Source organism: Talpa occidentalis, unplaced genomic scaffold (genome assembly GCF_014898055.3).
Source record: "Talpa occidentalis isolate TD23 unplaced genomic scaffold, MPIMG_talOcc4v2.1 talOcc4.10, whole genome shotgun sequence".
NCBI classification, from domain to species: Eukaryota; Metazoa; Chordata; class Mammalia; order Eulipotyphla; family Talpidae; genus Talpa; species Talpa occidentalis.
The window spans coordinates 34,577,253-34,595,584 of NW_023600993.1; the positions used below are offsets into that span (position 1 = coordinate 34,577,253).

The 18,332-nt window shown below is 43.6% G+C and overlaps 1 protein-coding gene across 2 annotated transcripts in view; it reads right to left on the minus strand.

Annotated features, from left to right (window-relative positions):
• Positions 1-17,944, minus strand: part of USP4 (ubiquitin specific peptidase 4) — a 40,850-nt gene extending 22,906 nt beyond the window's left edge. The window contains exons 1-7 of one of the 2 annotated variants that reach the window (XM_037529009.2): positions 17,804-17,944; positions 14,863-14,990; positions 10,221-10,351; positions 8,917-9,043; positions 8,152-8,297; positions 7,982-8,043; positions 50-190 (exon numbers count right to left, since the gene is read on the minus strand). In XM_037529009.2, coding sequence (XP_037384906.1) covers positions 50-190; positions 7,982-8,043; positions 8,152-8,297; positions 8,917-9,043; positions 10,221-10,351; positions 14,863-14,990; positions 17,804-17,904 — 836 coding nt within the window. In that variant the 5' untranslated portion in view covers positions 17,905-17,944. The remainder of the gene's footprint in view (positions 1-49; positions 191-7,981; positions 8,044-8,151; positions 8,298-8,916; positions 9,044-10,220; positions 10,352-14,862; positions 14,991-17,803) is intronic. The other variant, XM_037529014.1, reaches the window with a different exon arrangement.
• Positions 17,945-18,332: the final 388 nt, after the last annotated feature.

Genomic DNA, 18,332 nt, shown 5'->3' on the forward strand with positions numbered 1-18,332 from the left:
GCCAAGGAATCAGAAGGAAGGGAAGCAAAGTGAAAGGACCTGCTCTTACCCCCTGCTGACACCGGAACTGTGCATCCCAGAGGTGTTAGTGCTATCACCATTTGCAATGGGAGAGGCAGACACTGAGGAATAGGGACTTGCTGATGATTTTGGAGAGGTAGTAAAATTTCTGCTAGGCGCAGTGCTTGATCTGAGAGAGAGAAGCAGAAACAATGCTACTGACTTTTTGCAAAAAGCAAGCCCTATTTAATGCCTTAGGTCTCTTCTCAAGAAATAGTCTCCATATGCACTTACTTTAAATAAATTGCAAAAAGACTATTTTCATGGTACTTACAGATAAATTTTATGTAAGTCAAGAAATTAATTGGTCTTCCTATCTCGTTAATCAACATGGTCATCTACTGAATCTTTCAGTAGGAAAAACCACAAAGATTGATCTTCAGGGCATCCCGATTTGATCTGTAAATCATAAACTTCCCTGAATTTTAACAGTTACCAGTGAAAGACCCAGAAAAGTGGCATGAAGGGATCAATTTCCTCCAAAATAATTAACCCAACTTAAAACAGTTGGCTACAAGTATACTTCCAGTTCTAGAATGTAGACAATGTATTACCAAACATCTTTTTTAGAAATGTTTTTAAAGAAACTTCGATGTGAGATTTTATATCTTTGATTAGTGGTTTAACCCACCTACCGTTATTCTAATTACTTTTAGAGCTGCACTTAATTCAGCCTCCTTATTTCATGTTTTCTAATGACCATACTTCTCAGTTCTTGCCCATGTTTCTTGCATTCCACTGAATTTTCCTTTTTCAGGTTTCTGAGTTGCCTCCTACGATACTGTGATTCACAGTAAGAAATACTTATTTTGATCTTGTCCATGCTCCTGGTACGTAAAACTTATGTAATTTCCTAAGTGGTAAGAGTACTGGGTGCATCTTGTTATGTTTGGTCTTTGGTTCCTGAAATAGCTCCAAAGTGATCACAGTGAAAGGAGAGTCTGGGGGTTGGCTACCAGGAGAACCAAAGATGTGATTAGAGGGTTAACATTTTCAGCCCCATCCATACCCAATCCCACCTCTGGGGAGAGGAGAGAGGCTGGAGATTGAGTTCAGTTACCAATCACCAAGTGATTTAATGAGTCATGCCTACACACTGAAGCCTCCACAAAAACCCTGAAATATGGGGTTTGGATGAATTTCCAAGTTGGTGAACAGTAGAAGTTTTAGAAAGGCAGCACACTTGAAAAGGACATGAAAGCTCCTTGCCCTTCCCCTATACTTGCTTGCTGCAAGTTTTCCACCTTGCTTTTCTGACCTACAACCTTTCATAAGAAACTTATCTAATCAGTAAACTCTTCCTGAGTTCTGTGAACTATTATAGCAAATTAACAAGCCTAAGGAAGGGATCATGGGAACCCATGATTTATAGCTGATCATCAGAAGCACAAGCAATAACCAGATTTGTGACTGGCACCTAACAGGGGGCAGTTTTGTGGGACTGAGTCCTTAATGTGTGGGATCTGATGCTATCTCTCAGGTAGAACTGAGTGAAATTGGAGAACACCCAGCTAGAGTCAGAGAATTAGGCAGTATGGGAAAAGTCCTGACACATTAATAAAGAAGATGTATTGATAAAGAAGGGTTTCTCTTTTCACCTCTCAATGGCTATTCTGACCCCCCTGTTTATAGCTGGATACCTTGCAACCGTGTTAAAAGGTTTTTCCCAGCCTCCCTTGAAGAAAGATAGGTTTAAAAAAAGAGGCTTTCTGGGCCTCCTTGGTGGCGCAGTGGTTGAGCGATGGGTTGCGAAGCTGCCCGCAGCCTCTGCAGCACCAGTTCCATCCCGGGCTGCTCCCGGGCCACCGCAGGAGGGTCCCACATGGTGCGCAGACCTCTCCTGCCGCCCGCTGCTCCCCTCAGCAGTGTACTTCAGTCCTTCTGCCTCTCTGCTCCCGGCTCTGGCTCTGGTGAATTCTCTCACCCTCCCAGGCTTCTGACTGTACCCGGTGCTTGTATAAATAAATACATACATACATACATACATACATACATACATAAAAAATATTGGGGAAAAAAAAAAAAAGGCTTTCTGAGAAACTTCCTAAAAAGGAAGAGGCATGTCCTTCCTGCTTTCTCCTCCTAGCTACTTAAAAGCAGGTATACTTCTAGCTTCAGCTCCAGCAATCATCCAAAACCAAGAGGTAACCACATTTGAAATAGAGCCACCGGGGCCTCCCTGGTGGTGCCGGGATTAAAGTCTCAGTGATATCAAGCTATCTGCCGTATGAGTTTGATCCACAGCCAGGGAGGCTCAGCAGACCTTTCCAGTCTCACCTGCTGCACCCCTCAGCAGTGTATTTCAGTGGATCTGCCTGTTCTGCTCCCCACTCTGTCTCTGGTAAATCCTCTCACCCACCTACCCCTTCCCCAACACCAATAGCCTACACCCCAGTTCTTGTATGCATAAGTAAATAAATAATACCTTTAAAAAAAAAAGAAAGAAATAGAAGCCACATACATCAGGGAAATAGGACAGAGCAGCTGGGTTTCTAATAATACCAGCACTGGAGTGCCCACCTCAGAAATTCTTTTTAGAAAGATATAAACATCTGTCTTATTTAACATACTGATTTTAAGGTCTTTCTTAATTGCTACCATACCTTCCTAACTGATGCAACATGTTTCAAAGTTAGAAATTCCATTTTTATATTTCCAGTACTCCATTTACTTATTAGTATCTATAATTACTTTTATTTTCCTCCATCAATTACTTAAACTTTCATCTATCTACATTTCCCTGTTAAAAAAGAAACAGGTCTCAAATGGAGTCATTTATGCCAAGCCCCACCAAGACTTAAAACCTAATCTTACTAGTTTCTCTCTTAAAAGTAGAATTTTAAAGCAATCAATACTGGAATTTCCTGCTCCATTCTAGTCAGATAACCTGTATAAGACCCTTCTTCCTTTCCCTAAGAGAACATATCTTTGCCTGAAATTTCTTTTAATAGCTTTGTCCCTTTCTATATTAAAACCTTCCACTGCACAACTCCCCAATGTGCCTTCCTACTTGCTAGATGGACTGTGCATGAAGAGTTGAATAAAGCCAATAAGATCTTCAAATTTATTTGGATGAATTTTTTTTAAGTATTTGTTTTTGTATTTGATGTACAAAGAGCTAGCTGCTTCTGCTGTAAGGTAGGTATTTTGAATGACCAATTCAAGGAAGTTCACTTAGTCCAAATTAATGAAGCTTACTTCATTAACATCCTTTGGTTTAACAGAAACAATGGCAGCAGATATCAAGGCCATATCTTTCAGACTGGACAGCACCAATTTGAACAATGTGGTTCAAATTGTGGAATTTTTTGGATGGCTCCAGCTGCTGGCGACTCATCTTGCTTTTTCAGAGGCAGTGAGATAAAAAGATGAATTTTATTTTCTAATATCCCCAAGAGAAGTAGTTCAGGCAGGGCATTCTCATCTCTCTCTGCTCTTTATTGCTTCCTGTCTCTTCATCTGTCTTTCATATTGGGATTACCCAGAACTTATTTCTGGGACTGTTATTGACATTGGTTGTTTTCTTAAACCTTCTTATTATTTCTAAACTTTTTGTTGAAGTATTACATAGGGAAATACAAAAAACATGAGTACAAAAATCAAAGAATTTTCACTAAGTGAACATATCTATGTAACCAAAACCAGTATCAAGAAAGAGGACAACCCCACTCCAGGTGTCCTCCTCAATACCCCTTCAGCTAACCATTATCATGACACCGAGCCCCCACAGATTAGTTCACCCATCCTTAAGCTTTATATCATAAGGATCAGATAGTATGCCCTGCTTTGTGTCTGACTGCTTTCATTCAACATTATTAAAAGACTTAATGTTGCAGCTGTATAAAATTCCATAGTGTGCATACAACCACAATTTATCTATCCACTCTATTATTGTTGGTGGTCACTTGAATTAGCTCGTTTCTAAGAATGAAAAGCAGTGCTGTAGTGAACATCTCTGAACATATGTCAGAAAGAACATGGGCTGTATGTCTATGTGTGGATTGCTGAGTTGCAGAATATGACTAAAATTCTTCATTTAGTACTTGTTGCCAAATCTTCTAAAATCACTGTATCAATTTATATCCACCATCAGCAGGGTACAATAATTCAGGCTACCCCACACCTCAAAAATACTTAGTCATTCTGGTAGGTGTGTAGAAGCCCTACATTGTGATTTAATATACCATTGCTGGAAGACTGTGAGGTTCAGCACCTTGGCATATGCTCACTAGTCATCTGAGGAGTCTCTTTTTGTGAAGTGGCAACCAAAAAGATTTTTTGTCCCCTTTTCTCATAGGGTTGTCTGACTCTTATTGACTTACAGGGATACCTGTGAAATTATGAATATAAGTAATCTGTCAGACACATGTATTGCATATATCTTTTCTTACTCTGCCTTGCCATTTTTACTCTTTGATAAACACAAGGCCTTAACTTAGAAGTTACCAGTTCTATCCATTTCCTCTTTTATGGTTTGCAGAGATGTCTCTTATGTAAGAAATCTTTGCTTGCTAGGCCTCCCTGGAGGCGCAAGGGGTTAAGTCTCAGCACTATGAAGCTATCTGCAACCACTGCAGCACGAGTTCTATCCCCAGCTATGGAGCCAACCCACATGTCGCAACAGACCTTTCCTATTTCACCCACTGCTCCCCTCAGCAGTGCATTTCAGTCAATCTGCCTGTTCTGTTCCCCACTCTGTCTCCTCTCAACACCCACACCTCTGGTCTGCACCCCAGCTCTTGTATGCATAAATAAATAAAATAAATCTTTAAAAAAAGAGAGAAATATCTGCTTACTGCAAAGTCATTGCTTTTCTGGTCAACAGGATACTTGTAGTTGTGAACTCTCCCTCACACCTTACAGATATTACTGCCAATGGACTATCTAACAGTACTTCTACTGTGAGGTTTTTGAAAAGGAGTTCTGCGCGGAAAATGCTCTAACTTCATCTACCTCGGAGAATGAAGATGTATCTTATCTTCACATTTAACTAACAGGTCAGCAGGATATAAACTCCAGATTTAAATTTATTTTACTTTGACACTGAACAGGGACCTCTTGAATTCATTGTTGCTGTTGAGAAGTTTGATATTTACCTGCTTCTTATTTCATTGTAATTTCCTCCAAAAAGATCTGGAATTTTCTCTAAATGTATTGTTAAATTTGACTCTAATGGATCTAGAAGTGAATTATCTTTACTCTGTCATGTATACCATTTTTTAAATTTAAGATTGTTCCTCTTTTAGGATTTCTAAGAAATTCTTGGTCATTTTCTTCCCCTTCCCTTCATAATTTCCTTTCTGCTTCTTGAGATTCCTGTTATGTTGACAATGACAGTTCTACTACCATCTCCACAGCATCTTTCTTCTATAATCTTCCATTAAATCATCTCTTCATAAGGCCTAGTAGAATGCTTCCAACCGGCCTTCCAATTTGTTCATTCAATCTTCAATTACAATAGCTTCTCGGCCATTTGGCTAAGATGAGCTGCAGTCTTCAACTACATTCATTATGCTATTAGACCTACCCCTAAATTCTTTGTTCCTAAATCTGTCTTCCTGTTCCCATTTCCTCCTTTTTGTGAGGATATTCATTATTCTTATTCCATCCTCTTTATGTAGCTGGGAACATAAATTTCATTCCAATTAGCACAGTCTGTCAACTTGTGATTTTCCTTTTATCCCCAACTAGACCTGTCAGCGTCTTCGTTATGGTTTCCCATTGTTTGTGGAGTGAAATCACTCTTTCTCCTCTACTCACTGCACCCATTCCAACAAATTATCTCACCTGGAGAAAAAGCTAGAATCCAGAGTCTCACAAGGACCACAGGTAACCTGTGACCTCCTCCACCCCTCGTCGATCCTCCTAGCTCCAGCAACAAGTTCCTGCTGGTCTTCAAATAGTCCCACTTTTGCCTTAGGAGTTATACAGCTGTTGTCACCTCTGCCTTACAATACTATTCTCCACTAAGCATCACATTCATTGCTGATTCTCTCATCTCTTTCATAACCGCGTTCCAATGACATCTCATTGGGACCACCCCTCATCCTGGTTAAATGTGTCCCTTCCCAAAGTCTAGTACTCACTGATTCTCTTTAGGTTTTCCCCCTGAGTACATAAAAGTCATCAGACATGTGTGTTTTCTTATTTATTTCCTGCTCCCTGAGAGAGGCTTGGCTTTGTTAAGTGCTATATCCTCAGATCTAGAACAGTGTTTGGCATCACTGGGAAGTGGAGGAGGAATATGCTTTAGGAATTCCACACTGGGCAACCTAGCCATTAGCTACCCTTTACCAGGGACTATCAATGAGACGCTGCTCTTTTCCAAAAAATGCCTCCCATCACTAGACTCTCTCAGGCCTCAGGGTGTAGAAATGATGGGGAAAAGCAATTCTGGGAAAAGAAAAAAGGCAAAACTAAAACAGTCCCTCTTGCCCAAAACACTCAGCCTCTTTTCTCTGAGCTGCCAACCCTACCTCACAGACTGAAATCCAACCACCTCTGTCTCTCCAAGGGGTTCTCAGTTTTTATGCTATTTTCTCTCAGTTCTGAGGCATTTCCAATTCCAAGAAAGAAGGTAGCAACTTGGGTTGTAGATTTGTGTCAGCAGCAACTGACTTAAATTACAACACACTTAACAGCTTTAAACAACACAAATTTATTATCTTGGGCCCCAGAATGAGTTTTGAAGATCAGAAAACTGAACTGATTTTCAATGAGCTAAAATCAAGATGTGGGCAGAGCTGTGTTTCTTTGCAGAGATTCTAGAGACTTCAAAGAGCCTGTCCCCATCTCCTGGCTCACGGCCAAGTGAGTCCTTCTCACATTTCATCACTGATTCTGCTTTCGTGCCACACCTCTTCTGACTCTCCTCTCTCCCTCTTTAATTTCTAAGAACCCTGTGATTACAGTGTGCTGACCCAGATAATCTATGATAACCTTCCCATCTCAAGATTCTTAATCACATCTGCAAATTCCCTTTGTCATGTTACCTACATATTCGCAGGTTCTGGAGATTAGGATGTCCACATCCAATGTGGGGGAGGGGTGGGAAAATGTTATTCTGCCTACCACAGCTAATTTTGTCATCTTGTCAGAAAAATGGTGATTCAAGATTTCTTAAACTAGAGTCCATGGCTAGGCTTCAGGGTATCTAAAAAAAACCCTTGAGCTTGTTAGGAAAATGTTGTGTCTTCTTGCATATTTGTCAAGAGTTCATAGCTTTCATGATTCTCAAAGGAGCTACAAGCCCATCACTAGAAAGAGTCTCTCCAAGACCTAACTGAGGGAAGAGATCAAAGACCAAAGCTCTCCTCATAACTGTGAGAACAGACACACTTTCCCCATCTGAAACCCTAAGAAAAAATTCATCACTTCTTTCTCTCTCCTTTTCAGGCATGCACAATTTCATGCCCCACATGAACACTTCCTGAGACAGAGACCAAGAACCCATGTTTAGTAGCAAAATAATTCCACCAGCAAGCTCCAAGGCAACAATGAGTAACAGGCCACTGGGTGATCAAACTATTCCCATTAAGTCATACAAGATGCCATGCCTGAACCCTCTTCTTTATATCAAAGCCTCTCACTATAGGTAGTGAGAAAATAAATGCCCTTGACAGAACAAGGCTACCTCTTAGGAAAGCAGCACTCCCAGGCCCCAGGCCCTTCTCTTCCTTTTCTCTTTTAACAAGGAGCATCTCACCACCTTGTTCACAAATCCTGACAGGTTTCCCTTTAATAGCTGCCCAGCAAGATGCTTACCAAAGACCAGGATCACACCCTTGATATAAACTCAAATGTGTTTTTTTCATCTGATTCAGAAATATTTTTCTTAGCACAAGTAACTGCTTTAGGAAAGAGTATCTCTCTTACACCTGTGTACCCAGCCACAAGGGAGAAAAAGAAAAAATTCACTTACTTTGACTGCAGAGTCTGCCGTGGCCATGTGCCATCCTCATTCTGGGGCTCAATTACTAGCACCTGTATGAAAGGGGAAACCAAAAGAATGAGCAAATCACCTCACTGCTGCTAAAAAGTTATCTGGCCATAAACCCTGGTGTCAGTTAAGGCATGGCTGGGTCCTCCTACCTGTCCCTGGTATAGCCCAGCATCTTGGACAGTGTTGTCGAGCTTGCTCAACTGCTCATAGGTGTTGCTCATGTATTTGTTCCATAGACGTGTTTCGCGTTCAGCAGGGATATTGAATAACTTCCGCATCTCCTTTTCAATGGTTGCTGAGGATAGGCAAAAACACCACTCAGGGCTTTTTCCAGATGCAAGACTAAAGCCAGTTATACAAGCTAATGCTCATCTTCCTTCTTCTCAGATGTTTACAGGATGCCTTGGATCAAAAGTGCTGACTGACCTCAGCCCCCTGGTGAGTCTTAAGACCAAACACCTTCTAGGGGCTATCACTTGTGTTCATATAGCTTCCCAGATACTGCCCCATGCATATCTTTCTTTGACAACAGGGGTCCCATTTATAGTACAGAAGCAACATGGAAAGCTGAGAAAACTTATCTTTGGAATTAAGACAGATCTAGTTTCAAATACTAGCTCTGCCACTTTCTAAGATTTTTTTTAGTAAAATAATTTAATCTCACTGAATCTGCATTTCTTTAACTGTAGTATCGTGTATCAAATGGGCAAGAACAATGCCTGATTTTCTGAAGAATGTGATTCCTAGACTTACTTCTCCATGAGAATCCCCTGGGGAGCAGGCTTCTAGATCAGTACCGGTAACCATACCCCAAGATTATCTAGATATCAAGTCTGAAGAGAGCACCCCTGCTTCTCTCCAATCAGCTTTACCGATCTCACCAGATACATGGAACCCCAAGTCTAGCTACTCACCGATGGTATCTGCCTTGCTGAAATGGCAACTCAAAACATTGGTGGGATCACTATTCTCACAGAGCTTCAGTTCCAGCAAATACACCTCTACCTTGCAGTGCTTGACAAACAGGCCATGCTCCACAACCTATCAGAAAGAGACAGGGTAAGTGCTTTCACATCTGGGTTGTCCTGGAAGCATTATCATCAGTGGTAAAAGGCAGAACCCACATGATAAATTGATTCCCTAAGTGACCATGGGATCAGAAGCAGATTTTTAAAGCAACCAGCAATCTGTTCTAAGAGTTTAAAAGTCTTTTTTCCACTTACTAGTACCAACCAAGAGCACCTTGATGGAAACAGAGGCAGCAACAATACTGCACAACAGTGCAGTAAGTGGGGATCATGAGACTCTCTTACAGAGTTTGTTAGATGACTAAAGAATATAGCTAAATCCCTTGGCAGAACACTCACTACATGGCAGTCCTGTGGGCATGAGGAGGTTGGTGTGCCTCTAACCTGTTGATCACTAACCCACCTCAGGGTCCTAGGTTTCATGCTGGAAAAAGGAAAAAGTCCTTCTGGCCCTGAATAGTGATTCTTAGAAGCATGGTCTCAGGATGGCAGCTCTTTCCTACTCCATAACAGGCAGAAAGAGAAATTTACTCAATGTCTAAATATACACAGGCATGAGAACGCCTATGATTTTCCCTCTGGCATGACAAGCACTTTGAGGGGTCAGGTGGCGATCTCCTGAGTCTTATTTACCAGCGGGGTTAACAATATGAGTTACTCTCCCAAGCCCTACTGCCCCTCAAGAAGCTAATCTTCTCTGGGTTATAAATGTATGCTTTTGGAGTCACTCAATGATGTCGTTGAAGACTCTTAAGCAGAGGAGAAAAGGCAGTATCAGAAAGGTTGCAAGATAAATAAGAACAGTGGTAATACCTAACATCCAAATTCTAATTAAAAACAAATAAATAAAAAGAATATATAAGTAACATGTTACTGTATGTCCACAGAACCCCAAGTGAACTTTCTCTCATAGAGCCTTCCAGACAATGCTCTCACAGCACTGCTGGACACATCCCAAACCAATGGGCAGCTCTCATGGTTGGAAGCCACTCACTGTAACAAAAGAGGTGAACAGCCTCACCACCACCACTCAGAACCAAAACTCTCTAAAGATAAGCAGAAATGAGTCTTCCAATACCTCCATTCAAACATTAAAGTTTGCTTGGTACCTCCAGAAAACCAACATCAGCCAGTGTCCCTCAAGGGAAACCTGCAAACACTGACTAGCAGGTGACAATTCATGCACTCACTTTTCTGACGATGGGCTGCTGGCCTTCTACACAGCCATACCAATTTAGTAACTTGTTCCAGGCCTCAGTTGGGACCAATACATAGTCCATTTCATCAATTAAATGTTCTTTCAAGGTCTGACTCTCAGGATCTGAAAAAGGAAAACAGTATGTAACTCATTGTACTTCAGATATCTTTGTCTTATAAGGTTCTTATGTATTTTTTTAGAAGTATTTAGTGCCTCCCCTGGTGGCACAGCGGTTGAGTGCTGGGGTGCGAGGCTGCCTGCTGGGACTGCAGTGCAGGTTCGTTCCCCGCCCACTGGCGAGGGTCCCACAAAAAAAAAAAAAAAAAAAAAAAAAGAAAAGAAAGAAGTATTTAAGGAAATAGGAACAAAATTCTGTCACTAGCCACAATACAGAGCAGCTCTGACTACTCTTTTCCTAAAAATTTAGCCATGTTTTCTCAATATATTATGGGGAACTTGCATTTCCTCTGTAACTGGAAGGAGAAAGGAACATGAAAGAAAAAAGTTGCAATTTACATTTTCAAAGTGCTTCCAGATTCCATACTCAAACTTCCCCAGTTTACACTCCCATCCCCTTCAGGTCTTGTGCCCTTCTTCAGGATGGGTCTTGAGTCTGATGCACCTCTGCCCTTTTCATTTCCAAGGAAAAAGGAAATGAATTAAACAGTCTTGGAAAATACCGAGATGAATGAGTAGATGAACAAAATGTGGAAGGTCAATAGAGTCTGAAAAAGGAGATAAATTCTAATACATGCTATAACATGGATGAGCCTTGAAGACATTTTACTAAATAAAAAAGCTGGTCACAAAAAGACATTCTATGATTCCATTTACATGCGGTCCCTAGCATAGTCAAATTCAGAGACAGAAAACAGAATGGTGATTGCTAGAGGGCTTGGGGAAAGGAACACTGGGTATGAGTTTCAGTTTTACAAAATGAAAGAGTTCTGGAAGTTGGTTACAACATAATACTACTGAACTTAAAAATGATTAAGATAGTATATTTTATGCACATTTTACAAAAATTAAAAATAAAATGGAGTTTTCTCACTGATAAGCAAACTATCTTCCACAGCAGTTCTGACATAATATTGATCAATTATATTATATCAAGGTGAAGTCTTTTCTGTTTAGCTACAGGAGGATGGTACAGAGGTAGTAGTTATCAGACTGCCTGAGACAAAAGGTTCAAAAAAAGCTGAACCCTGAATGCCAAACTTTTCGGTAATTTACAAATCTAAACTAATGAAAGTTACTTATTCACTTAAATAACTTGGGGAGAGACACTTCCTTTATTTCTAACACTAAGCACCATAGTGCAAACAAGGAAACTTAAGCAGAGGCAAATAAAGGGGGGAAATGAGAGCACAGCTTGGTGGTAAGCACAGGACTTCCATCCAATATACAGTAAAGCACAGGTCAAAATGGTGGAAGAACTATATGAAGACATCACTAAGAACTATGTAGGACACTGTTCAGACCACTCCCATGACCCTAGATGGAAGGTAGTCAAACTGGCAAGTGACTAAGAGCCCGGGAACTAAGAGAACGACTCTCTTTCACCAAAGGTATAGCATTCCTACAATGTCTATTTCCAGGGTCTGAATGGAATGTGCGTCCCATCGCCCAAGCACAAAGCAAATGCTGTAACCAAAGCTACGTGACTTCAAACTGGGGAACCATGGACATAAAATTTGCTCTTAGCTGAAAGTCACGCAAAATTATTTCAGAGGGCCCCTCCAATTGTAGGATTCTCATCATTATTACTATTAAAAGTTCTAAGGGGCCTCCGTGGTGGCTCAAGGGGTTAAGTACAGCACTATGAAGCTATCTGCAGCATGAGTTTGATCCCCAGCCCTCCAGGAAGCAACCCACATGGGGCAGCAGACCTCTCCTGTCTCTCCCGCTGCTCCCCTCAGCAGTGTATTTCAGTCAATCTGCCTGTTCTGTTCCCCACTCTGTCTCTGGTGAATCCTCTCACCCCCCACATCTCTGGCCTATACCCCAGTTCTTGTATGCATAAATAAATAAATCTTTTTTTTTTTTAAAGAGGCATGTTTTATTTATTTATTTGTCTGTCTGTTTTGTTTATACAAGCACTGGGTACAGTCAGAAGCACGGGAGGGTGAGAGAATTCACCAGAGCCAGAGCGGGGAGCAGAGCAGGCAGAAGGACCAAAGTACACTGCTGAGGGGAGCAGCAGGCGGCAGGAGAGGTCCGCGGGCCATGTGGGACCCTCCTCCGGTGGCCAGGAAGCAGCCGGGGATCGAACCGATGCCGCAGAGGCCGCGGGCAGCTTCGCAACCCAGCACTCAACCACTGCGCCACCAGGGAGGCCCTAAATAAATAATTCTTTTTAAAAAAAAAGCTCTGGGCCTCCCCGGTGGTGCAGCAGTTGAGCACTGGGTTGCGAAGCTGCCCGCAGCCTCTGCAGCGCCGGTTCGATCCAGGGCTGCTCCCCAGCCACCGGAGGAGGGTCCCACATGGCGCGCAGACCTCTCCTGCCGCCCGCTACCCCCTTCAGCAGTGTACTTCGGTCCTTCTGCCTGCTCTGCTCCTGCTCTGGCTATGGTGAATTCTCTCACCCTCCCGTGCTTCTGACTGTACCCAGTGCTTGTATAAATAAATAAAATAAATAAAAATAAATCTTTAAAAAAAAAAAAAAAAGATGGTGCTAGAAAATATTATTTAAAAAAAAAAAAAAGCTCTAAGAATTCTCCTTTTCAAAAAAAAAAAAAGGAAAAAGAAAAACATCACAATATTGAGGACAACTTCATGGTGCAACACCACCATCTGACCTACATCAGGAAACAATGCGTTATCACTTAAATATAATGTCATTTAGACCTTCCCTAAAACAAGGCCTAAGCTGAAACACTGCTGATTTTTAAAACCACCCAAGTTAGTACAAGGTACTTGGATTAAACCTCATGCATAGTCTACCTTCTTATTGCACTGATTTTAGTCAGGGGCAACATATCACTCTGTCCTGCTTGCAAGGGAGTTCAAAGTAAGGCAGAACAAAGTCTGGGAAAGCTGACTGTCACCTCTTATGCATCTATAGGTGCAAGCTAAGTTCAAGAGTGTCATGCATCACTTTTTCAATCACTTCTTCCACTTGGGAATGTACTGTGATTATAATTCTACTTCTATCTCTCCTTAAGCTACTTCCATGAAAAACACAGGCATCATAGGAACATATGAAAAAGACTGACAAGTCTACACTTCATTCCACAGCAAAGGTAACAATTCTGGTTTCCAAAATTCAGAATCCAGATGCAATTTCAAAATGAGATCCTATTTTCTTTCCATCCCATATATTAATACAAATCTAAACTCTCTAGCAGACCTCTCCTGCCGCCCGCTGCTCCCCTCAGCAGTGTACTTTGGTCCTTCTGCCTGCTCTGCTCCCCTCTCTGGCTCTGGCGAATTCTCTCACCCTCCCGCGCTTCTGACTGTACCCAGTGCTTGTATAAATGAATGAATGAATGAATAAATAAATAAATAAATCTTTAAAAAAAATAAAAATAAAAAAATAAACTCTCTAGCAGAACAAATTTTCCAAAAATAAAAAGAAATTTTAAATGCTAGATGTGCTCTTGTTAGACACAGTTAGGAAAACAATAGCTTAACTTCTTGAGGGTATGCAAAGACTTCTGGCTACAGGTACAAATCAAGGACACTTGTTTCTATATGCTCACACTGAGAGAGCCAGGTTCATAATGTCCATGTTACAGATAAAGGCAACCTATGTGGACATTTCTGTTAGAAAAGCAACAGCAGAGGGCCTCCCCTGGTGGTGCAGGCGGCTGAGAGACGCACTGTGAAGCTGTCCAGAGTCTCTGCAGCGCTGGGGCCAGCCAGCGAGGGTCCCACATGGCGCAGCAGACCTCTCCTGTCTTGCCCGCTGCTCCCCTCAGCAGTGTATTTCAGTTCAGTCTGCCTGTTCTGTTCCCCGCTCTGTCTCTGGTGAATCCTCTCACCCTCCCGCACATCTGGCCTATACCCCGGTTCTTGTATAAATAAATAAATCTTTAAAAAAAAGAGGGCCTCCCCTGGTGGCACAGCGGTTGAGCACTGGGCTGCAAGGCTGCCCGCAGCCTCTGCAGCACTGGTTCCATCCCCGGCCGCTGGGCGAGGGTCCCACATGGCGCACAGACCTCTCCTGCCGCCCGCTGCGCCCCTCAGCAGTGTACTTCGGTCCTTCTGCCTATTTTGCTCTCTGCTCTGGCTCTGGTGAATTCTCTCACCCTCCCGCACTTCTGACTGTACCCAGTGCTGGTAAAAATAAATAATTAAATCTTTAAAAAAAAGAAAAGAAAAGCAACAGCAGGGCCTCCCTGGTGGCACAAGGGGTTAAGACACAGCACTGTGAAGCTATCCACAGCCTCTGCAGCACGAGTTCGATCCCCAGACGGCCAGGGAAATACACACATGGCACAGCAGATCTCTCCTGTCTCGCCCGCTGCTCCCCTCAGCAGTGTATCTCAGTCAGTCTGCCTGTTCTGCTTCCTACTCTGTCCCTGGTGAATCCTCTTACCCACCCCGCCCCCGCACCTCTGGCCTGTACCCCAGTTCTTATATGCATAAATAAATCTTTAAAAAGAAAAAAGAAAAGCAACAGCATACTGTACCTGAAAAGAGTCCGGAGTTATCTATTGGGCCCGGAAACAGGTTGTGTTCACCCACATTGTACATATCCCAGCTGTCGAAGCCCACATACTTCTTCCACTGCTTGAACCACCGGCTGTCAATAAGATACCTAGAGACAAACAAACATTTACCAGGTAAGTCTAGGTTATAGGTCTCTGCAGCTGCTCCCTTAATTTTTAAATGATCTTTTCACTTGGGGAGCAAGCAATTACCACTAAAAAACGCACTCATAGGAGTAGAAACAGGACCTGGCCCCTCATGGCACAGAGGGCCTGGCCTAGGGCAGGCATCCATTAAGTGAAATGGCTGTTGAAAGAATAAATAAAAGTATATAAGTGACTAGCTTTGAAATGTTTATTCAAATGAAGCCTTTCTATGGGTAAAATCTTGCACCTAATGACCAAATTATTAATTTCATAATGCTCTTTATGATAAAATTTTTTCAGGTAAACAGTTTGATGTGAACAACATGAAACTATTTTTTTTCTTCTGAAAACCTATTTTCCTTTAAGACCAAACAAGACATTAAGTATGTGTGAACGCATTTATTTATACATACACACATAAATATAATAGTGTCTAACTATACTGATTTTGTCAAAAAGCATAAAGTTGATCTAGTTATAGTTTAAAAGTATCACTAGGGCCTCCCCTGGTGGCGCAGTGCTTGAGCGCTGGGTTGCGAAGCTGCCTGTAGCCTCTGCAGCACCAGTTAGATCCCCAGCTGCCAGCGAGGGTCCCACATGGCGCGCAGACCTCTCCTGCCGGCCAGCTGCTCCTCTCAGCAGTGTATTTCGTTGGTCTGCCTGTTCTGTTCCCAGCTCTGGCTCTGGTGAATTCTCTCACCCTCCCATGCTTCTGACTATACCCAGTACTTGTATAAATAAATAAATAAATAAATAAATCTTTAAAAATAAATAAATAAATAAAAAGTATCATTATGCTACTTTACAATTAAGACCAAGGAAACCAGGGCTTCCCCGGTGGCGCAGCGGTTGAGCGCTGGGTTGAGAAGCTGCCCGCGGCCTCTGCAGCGCCGGTTCGATCCCCGGCTGCTCCCCGGCCACCGGAGGAGGGTCCCACATGGCGCGCAGACCTCTCCTGCCACCCGCTGCTCCCCTCAGCAGTGTGCTTCAGTCCTTCTGCCTGCTCTGCTCCCCGCTCTGGCTCTGGTGAATTCTCTCACCCTCCCGCGATTCTGACTGTACCCAGTGCTTGTATAAATAAATAAAAATAAATCTTAAAAAAAAAAAAAAAAAAAAAAAAGACCAAGGAAACCTCTGTGGGGGAACACAGCGCAATTACTCTAACAAACCTCAGATGAGATCAAGGAGATTTCCAGAGGCCACAAGGACCCATAAATGCAGATCTCTAAAATGCTCTTTCATATCCAAACCCCTTGAACAATATTCTCAAAACGTTGGGTGTATGATATCAGTATATCTCAAATTTCCTCTACTTCTGCTGAATATTCATCTATCACCCCTATACAAAGTAACTTCCAAAAGTACCTGCTTTCTCTGCTTTTCACAGCTTGGCTGTGTAAACCCTATCTGAACTCCTAATCCCAATTTCTCTTCACTGTTCTACAAAGGTGAACTCTGACAACATCTCCCTTCCCGAGCCAATTCCTCTAACACTAAAAGTGGCACTGTCAATACCACGATGGCTTTTTTAAAAAAGATTTATTTATTTATGCATACAAGAGCTGGGGTACAGGCCAGAGGTGTGGGGGGTAAGAGGATTCACCAGAGACAGAGTGGGGAACAGGCAGAGTGACTGAAATACACTGCTGAGGGGAGCAGTGGGGAGACAGGAGAGGTGTGCTGCGCCATGTGGGTTAGCTCCCTGGTCAGGGATCGAACTTGTGCTGTAGTGGCTACCGACAGCTTCATAGTGCTGAGACTTAACCCCTGCACCACCAGGGAGGCCCCAGGATGGCTTTTTAAAGAGGGACACTCAATCATGGTCAATGCAAAATCAGGACCTATTTTTCTTTATTTTTTTTTTTAAAAAAGATTTATTTTATTTTTATGCATACAAAAACTGGGGTACAGGCCAGAGGTACGGGGCAGGGGGATGGGGTGCAGGTGGGTGGGTGAGAGGATTCACCAGAGACAGAGAGGGGAGCAGAACAGGCAGACTGACTGAAATACACTGCTGAGGGGAGCAGCGAACGAGTCAGGAGAGGACAAGACCAATTTTTCTACCCCCACACTAAAAGTGGGGGGTAGATACTACTATCCAGGAATCTTCTCAGTGGGAGTATTGCCCCCTCTACCAAACAATTATTAAAAAAACTCTAGTCTCAACTTGCGCTTCCAAATGCTGGACTTTTAAATCTTTTTATTTAGACTATAGGTTATCTTCCTCTCCCACTGAAATGGTGCTGCCACAATTATTTTTGACATTTTCTACCAAAATAATCTGGGGCTCTCAGACATTTGTTCCGTTTCTGACCTTGACATCTGTCGGCAGTTTACAAGTTACAAAGTATCTACTTCTGATCTTCGCCTCAACCCACTGACTGTGGGGAATTGGGGGTGACCTGGTTTTAAAAGTAAGTAATAGCGGTCAGGAAGCCTTCGCACAAGGTCACACAGCGAATCCTCAAAGGCAAAGTGCTCTCCTCATCTTGAAGGTCCTCAAGAGCACAACTTCTCCCCATTCAGAAGTCCTTGCCCCCCTCCGGGCCCGCCCCCTGGAGCTTGGGATGAGCTGGGACTACCCTCCGCTCCACCCGCACTTCCCGAGGGGCGATCCCCGAGTTCCTCTCCGAAAGGGCAGGGGTCAAGCCACTCTCTCGGGGTCACTAACATAGCTTCCCACGGGTCCCAACCCAAGCCGCGAAAGGGGCCTAGCCTGAGGGCCAAGGCCTCAGGCTCTGGCCCTGAGCGGCGGAAAAGCAGGCCCGGCGCTCACCAGTGCGCCCCTCGTTGGAGCGTGGTCCTCATCAAAGCCCCGAGCTCGGATTTCTGGGTCTCCGCATCCGGTCGGTCACGGCAGCCTCCGCCTTCCGCCATCTCGTCCGCGGCCCCGGCCCAGCCGGCCCGGACATCCGCCTCGCGCACAGCGTGCTGTGAGCCGCGCCCACGCACGCACGTACGTACGCACGCACAGCCGTGCGCGCGCGCCGCCGCACCCCGCGCGGCGACCCGGAATGCCCGCCCGCCCGCCTCAGCCATGTCTCCCCGCCCCCCCCCCCCCCACAGCGTTCGTCTCCCTCGGGCGCGCGGTGGAGATAGCAGGGGGCTGGAAGAGGGGGCGGCTGCAGGGGCCGCACCGTCTAGTGGCGGTAGGAGGCGTCAGACAGCAGGCCACGACCCCTCTCCGGCCAGCGGGCGTATCTTGGTCTTAAACGCAGGGCCAAGTGTGAGGAGCCCTGGAACTAGATTTTCTTGTTTTCTTCACTCTGGCCGTGCCTTTTTCTGCTGGGGCCTTTAGGAGACTT